Source organism: Theobroma cacao, chromosome 6 (assembly GCF_053813885.1).
Source record: "Theobroma cacao isolate CCN51 chromosome 6, ASM5381388v1, whole genome shotgun sequence".
In the NCBI taxonomy this organism is placed as follows: domain Eukaryota; kingdom Viridiplantae; phylum Streptophyta; class Magnoliopsida; order Malvales; family Malvaceae; genus Theobroma; species Theobroma cacao.
Genome location: NC_142644.1, coordinates 25,944,728 through 25,950,727, shown reverse-complemented (window position 1 = coordinate 25,950,727; position 6,000 = coordinate 25,944,728). Strand labels below are relative to the sequence as shown.

General features: G+C 35.5%; 1 protein-coding gene across 5 annotated transcripts; it reads left to right on the top strand.

Annotated features, from left to right (window-relative positions):
• Nucleotides 1-1,194: 1,194 nt before the first annotated feature.
• On the top strand, nt 1,195-5,786 carry LOC18596267 (peroxisomal (S)-2-hydroxyacid oxidase GLO4-like). 5 transcript variants are annotated; one of them, XM_018123325.2, is made up of 14 exons: nt 1,201-1,560; nt 1,651-1,900; nt 1,980-2,038; nt 2,161-2,306; nt 2,389-2,513; nt 2,588-2,634; nt 2,713-2,790; nt 2,925-3,049; nt 3,266-3,323; nt 3,770-3,832; nt 4,348-4,417; nt 4,734-4,834; nt 4,979-5,083; nt 5,369-5,786. In XM_018123325.2, exons 4-14 carry the CDS (start codon nt 2,164-2,166, stop codon nt 5,546-5,548), a joined length of 1,095 nt encoding a protein of 364 aa, XP_017978814.2. In that variant the 5' UTR covers nt 1,201-1,560; nt 1,651-1,900; nt 1,980-2,038; nt 2,161-2,163; the 3' UTR covers nt 5,549-5,786. The 5 variants fall into 5 exon arrangements, with proteins under 5 accessions (XP_088663681.1, XP_017978814.2, XP_088663678.1 ...); XM_088807552.1 differs by lacking the exon at nt 1,651-1,900; XM_088807554.1 differs by lacking the exon at nt 1,201-1,560 and having other exon boundaries at nt 1,639-1,900.
• Nucleotides 5,787-6,000: the final 214 nt, after the last annotated feature.

Genomic DNA, 6,000 nt, shown 5'->3' with positions numbered 1-6,000 from the left:
ATGAAATGGGTTTCAATATGTATATCGAAGATACAATTAAATCTAACGATTAATTATATTTTACATTAATAAAATCAATTCATTAAACACTCATCAAAATATGACAAGATTATCAAATTCTTATAAAATTTTTTTATAATAAAATAGTTTATAAGCAATCTAAGTATTTGGAAAACGAAGAGAGTTTGATTTGAAATTGTTTTTATACATTTAGAAAAAAACAAAGTCTTATTTTATAGACAAAGTATTTCTTTTTGTACTGATATAATTTTTTGGATAAAAATATCTAAATAAATATAATTATTTGAAACGAAAATAATTTTTTAAAAAACTTTATTCTTTTTATTTTTTTTCAAAATGAATATACGACTCATAATATTATTATTGAAAATATGCCACAATTATTACGAATTAAAAAGAGGAGATTAAATTTTCATATTGGCAGTATAAATGTGCTTCGATTTGCGAGTAAATTAATAGTTCTAACGCAACCTACTTGAAGTGGCCGGTACCCTAATGAGACCATGACCACTTGTCTTAATAGCCCAAGCCCCAAAGGGTACCTTCAGCTATTTGTAGCTGCTAGGTTTTTCCTTTTTTTGGAAGTACCCAAATTTTCGCACAATAAAGTTCTCAACGACAAAAGTAGGTTTAACTCACATTATCGCTGATTTTCTGGTGGCCTTGTGATACAGATAGTACTCTCTTAGGACTAGGATGGGTTCATGATTCTTCCTTATGATTTCATTTCTCCATTCTTAACTTTTGTTATGGTATAACAAAAATACTTCAAATAATTGATCTTAAATTCTTCATTGAAATCAACTCAAAGTTAAAAGTGAAAAGCATTCAAAGGAGGTCCAATGACCTTCGAGAAACAATTAATTAGAAATAATACATTGGATTTAATATAATATCTATTGCACTCATGGGATTTGTCTCGTAAATATTTGACACCGTTATGCAGTGAAATTTTGAAATTTGAACTTTAAGTAAACTTCAAAACCCACAAAAGTAGGCCAGACTTCTTGACGGGCCTATTGGCCTACTAAACCGATGGACTGCCTGGTTCGCATGTGCAGTCTGTGCTGCTCGCCTGCCCGGCTGCTGTCTGAACTCTTGACCGTGACATCAGTTCCGTTCCTCACCCCGTGACAAAACGATAAGTATTTAATTACCTTTCTCTGCTTCCAGGGTTTATTGTATAAGATCTTCGTTTTCTTCGGATTCGGAACCATGGCCCATCACTCATATTAATATAACTATCAAACAGAAGGTGACACCATAAGTCGAGACAAGAGGACATGGCCTGGCTACTGAACGGGGAAAGATTCCTTGAAATTTTAGCCAATTCGATTGACCAGAAAACAGGAAAAATATACCTCTTACATGGTGGCAGAGGTTGCAAAATTAAAGACGGCACCAGTTTTTTCCGCATAAACATTTTGTTTTCAGATTTGCATAACACAGAATTCATTTCAAAGTTAGAAATTATTGCACAGAACCTGCTCTATCATTCACATAACATAAGAATTCTGGAGTGGCTTTCTGCTCTCATAGGTATGTTTTTCGCAAGATCACTTGCTTTGATTATCTTCTGAACTTAAACACATACTCTGATGAGTCACTATGCGCTAGTTTTTATGGCAGTCAAGCACTTTACAATTGTCCTCATACATCGTGCTATATATCGTCCTGCGAATCAGATATTTGAGGGTTGCCAAGAATAGTTAGCTCATATTGCTATACACATCGGCTAATGTCTACTTGTCTGTATCGGAATCTTGCCACAGCTCCCCAACTCCCATCTGTCAATGAATAAAATTGTACACATCATTTGCAAATTCTCTTTAATTTAGTTCTGGAGTGTAGTTCTGGAGCACCTTTGCCAATTTTCATGGTTGGTATGTAAATGATCTTTGATGTGCTTGAGAGCCCCTTACATGATATAACCATTTATGATCTCATATCATTAACAGCAAAACTGTTAGAAGCCCCAAAACGGGATTTGCCTATCAAAGTTATTCTTGCAACATAGGTCTGCACGTCACAACTCTTCTAAGATTTATTCCAGAACTTATGCTTTGGTCTATTACTGAAACTGCAGTGGCAGTTAGAGCTAGATGTAGCAGAATATTAAAACATTGTCTATGTTTCTAGGATATGGCAGCAGAACCTGTTAATGTCAATGGATTTCGAGAATTAGCAAGGCAAGCCCTTCCAAAAATGTACTATGATTTCTTCGCTGGAGGAGCAGAGGATCAATATACCTTAAAAGAGAATGAGGAAGCATTTCATAGAATCACGTAATGGCTTAACTTGGTTAAATGACTCTGAGACTGAGCATATAGGTTTCATCATTTTAACTTATTATCTGTGACTTCTCAGTATTCAGCCTAGAGTTCTTCTAGATGTGAGCAGCATTGATTTATCAACTACGGTATTAGGTTACAATATCTCAATGCCAGTTATGATTGCTCCAACTTCTAGGCATAAGCTGGCAAACCCTTCAGGTCTGAGTCCTCTAAAACAAATTCTTTTAAACTTTTTTAAACTTTTATTGACTAGCTGTTTGCTTTATTTCCAGGAGAGATTGCCACAGCCAGAGCAGCATCTGCATGTAACACGATAATGGTATTAACAATATACATATATATAACTTTTAGGTGCCTAGATTTTAATGTCTGTTTCCACTGTAAATTCTCATTCCAGGTTCTATCTATTTCATCTACCTGTACTTTGGAGGAAGTAGCTGCCTGCTGCAATGCTGTTCGCTTCTTCCAGTTATATGTATTTGTCCTTGCCTGGAGCTCTTTTACTGTTACCATGTAGACTTTATCTTTAGTTAGCAGCAGGAATTTCTTCTGTCCCATAAATATCATTTTGCTAGAATTTGGAACCTAATTTGGTTTTCCTCTGAATAGGTGTATAAGAGGCGGGATATATCAGCTAAGCTGGTGCAAAGAGCTGAAAATAATGGATATAAGGCAATTGTCGTAACCGGTGATTCTCCAAGACATGGTCGCAGGGAGGCAGACATTAAGAACAAGTGAAATATCAGCATTTTCTCTTTCATTGAGTTTCCGGGCACGAAAGATCCAGTTGCTTTTAACTGTTTGGATTAACATGCTTTGTATTATAGAGATGATACACTGATGTGGTTTATATACCATGACAAGTAATGTTATTTCTGATTTACAATTTATGCGGAAAGCTATGACTTATGCATCTCATGTGAAACATTACTTCTGACAAACCTCTGTAGGATCATTGTACCTGAACTGAAGAACCTGGAGGGTCTATTATCAACTAACATTGTCACTGTGAGTAGAATAATCCCAATCCCCAATCATGCATCAGAATAGTTTTCCTGGGTTGTGTAGGCATCTGGCTTCTTAAGCTAAAACCATGTTTTAAATGCACTATGCATCTTTCTGTCCAGACTGCAGAACATAAAACGGAGAAGTAATGAGCTTATGTTTATTTTCAAATACATAGGACTGTCTCTTATAGGATAACCCATACTGTTTTAGTGAGAGTTGTTCAAAGGACTACATCCTGTATTTGCTTTTGCTTCGGTTTTATCTTGTCTTTTTCTCCAATACAATGTCAATTTTACAGTCCGACAGTTATGTGGCACATAATCTGTCCCTTTTTCTTTTAAATGACCAAAGGAAATTAATTGAAATTAAGGGATTGGACTACATCTATTAAGTCTGTTAGATGTTTTTGATCATGAAATATAGATAACATGTTATAGATTTTGCAGGATGGAGGTTCAAATCTAGATGCACTGGTCAATTGGACCCGTGATCCTTCTTTTTGTTGGGAGGTAAGGATTGATAGATCATCCAAGTTATTTTGTAATATGTTTTTATGATATTTATTGCAGATGTTCTACTCTCAGGCTTGTTTCACCCTCCTTCCTGTTTCATCTCTTTCCCATTGCTAATTATCACCTGGATAATTATTTAGTACTGATACTAATAGATAAATAATTTAGGCTTAGTTTCAATATGTTTAGGTTGCATTTGTTTGGCCATGAATTGCAATGCCAAACAGACTAGAAATATTCAGCTTCACCTTAGGTTTGAGTAAAAGAGTGGCTTTTTACTATGGTTCTTTCGTCCACACTTTTCCAACCACCCTGCAATTCCAAACTAACCCTGACTGCTTGTTTCAGTACTTTGCTTAAAGGTCCTCACAGATATTAATGGGCAATTTTTTTGGCTCTTTAATAGTATTAGAGTCGTCTGGCAAGAGTGAGGTGAATATAAGAAGTGAGAACCATTGTTCTGGAACTACGGCGCTGTTACTGGTTTAACTAGTACATTGTCATTTCTACAGGACATCGGATGGTTGAAATCTATTACAAAATTGCCAATTCTGATCAAAGGGGTGCTCACTCAAGAAGATGGTAAGGTTAAGGCACTGCCTTTTTTAGTTTGGTATCCCCATTGAAGTCTTGACGCTCTAGTTGAACACACTGTTATTCAGCTATTTATATATAAGCCCTTGCCCTTCAGCAGATTCATTTAGATTCTGCTTTCTTACATGAGCTAAAGTCAAAGAGCTTAGCAAACGCATCAGTTTTAACTTTTAGAAATCAGGTTATACTTTATTCAACTTATTTTTTGTTTTGTTCTTGCGTATGTATTCGTGTCTTCACACTTTCTTCTGGCTTTGGCTGCTGATTGAATAGCTTTTTGAAAGTTTGATACTACCATTCACAGCAATGAAGGCGCTGGAAGTAGGTGTTGATGCGATTATTGTCTCCAATCACGGAGCTCGCCAGCTGGATTATAGTCCTCCCACCATATCTGTTCTGGAAGAGGTGCTCTCCTTAACGTATCATTGTTATCAGTATAGTATGCGGCTATAGAATATGAGTTGAGGGTGATACTTCCCAACAAAATCTGGATTAGTAAGGAAAATTCTCTGATTACTTCCTACATATATGTGAACAATGAGGTCGCAGGTTGTTCATGCTGTTGATGGAAAAGTTCCAGTTTTCCTTGATGGAGGAGTGCGGCGAGGAACAGATATTTTCAAGGCAATGGCTCTTGGTGCACAAGCTGTCCTAGTAAGCTCTTAAACCTCTTAACTATATATCATTTCAGTCAAGAAACAACTCCGATGTTTCATTTCTGTATCTACGTGGTTATGCAATTGCATCTCATTGCAACTGGTTATGCTAATAAATTGAAGAGGGTTTAAGGAGACAAGGCTACAGTATGGGTTCATTTCTCATTTTCCCTGTCACATTCACCTTCAAGTTTAAATCGTGGAACTACACATCTTGCATTCTTTCCTGCATTGACCTGATTCTGTCCACTAATGTGCTCTAACTATGCTATGTATGTTGTAGGTTGGAAGGCCAGTTATCTATGGACTTGCAGCCAAGGGGGAATACGGAGTCAGACGAGTCCTTGAAATGCTTAAGGATGAGCTTGAACTCGCTATGTCCCTTTCTGGTTGTTCTAGTGTGAAGGAAATTACCAGGAGTCATGTCAGAACCAAACATGATCACATCCTCTCAATGCTTTAATACTCATCCAGAAGAAACGAATGTCCTGCACATGGACTGTGCCAATAATTTTTAACAGGCATCAAATAAGTGGAATCCTTGCCTTAACAAGGTTGCTACTAAGAATGAAAACATTGTAGTCTTCTAATTCCTGAAGTGGAACGACGCCGAAGTTCCGTTTCTAACATTATTTTGTTTGAGACTATTGACTACTCATAAATAATACGAGATATAATAAATAATAATTTTATGATATAAATATATGTGTGAATGTTTATTGTGTTATGATTTAAGGTTTTAAACTAGATAGTTCAGATAAATCAAACAATCTAATTATAAAAATGTAATCTGATTTTAATTATGTAAATCTAAATTTGAATGTAAATTAGATTAAATTAAAATTAAAATTTAATTCATTCAAATTAAATTTTTTAATATTATTTTCTTTTTCAGTCAAAGTGAGGATATATTAT

Bases quoted from the DNA above. Each gene is read 5' to 3' on its own strand.
- LOC18596267 (XM_088807552.1), top strand. From the start codon at position 2,164: ATGGCAGCAGAACCTGTTAATGTCAATGGATTTCGAGAATTAGCAAGG. The intron at 2,635-2,712 runs GTATTAACAATA...TTCTCATTCCAG, and splicing joins CTGCATGTAACACGATAATG to GTTCTATCTATTTCATCTAC. The intron at 2,791-2,924 runs GTATTTGTCCTT...TCCTCTGAATAG, and splicing joins TTCGCTTCTTCCAGTTATAT to GTGTATAAGAGGCGGGATAT.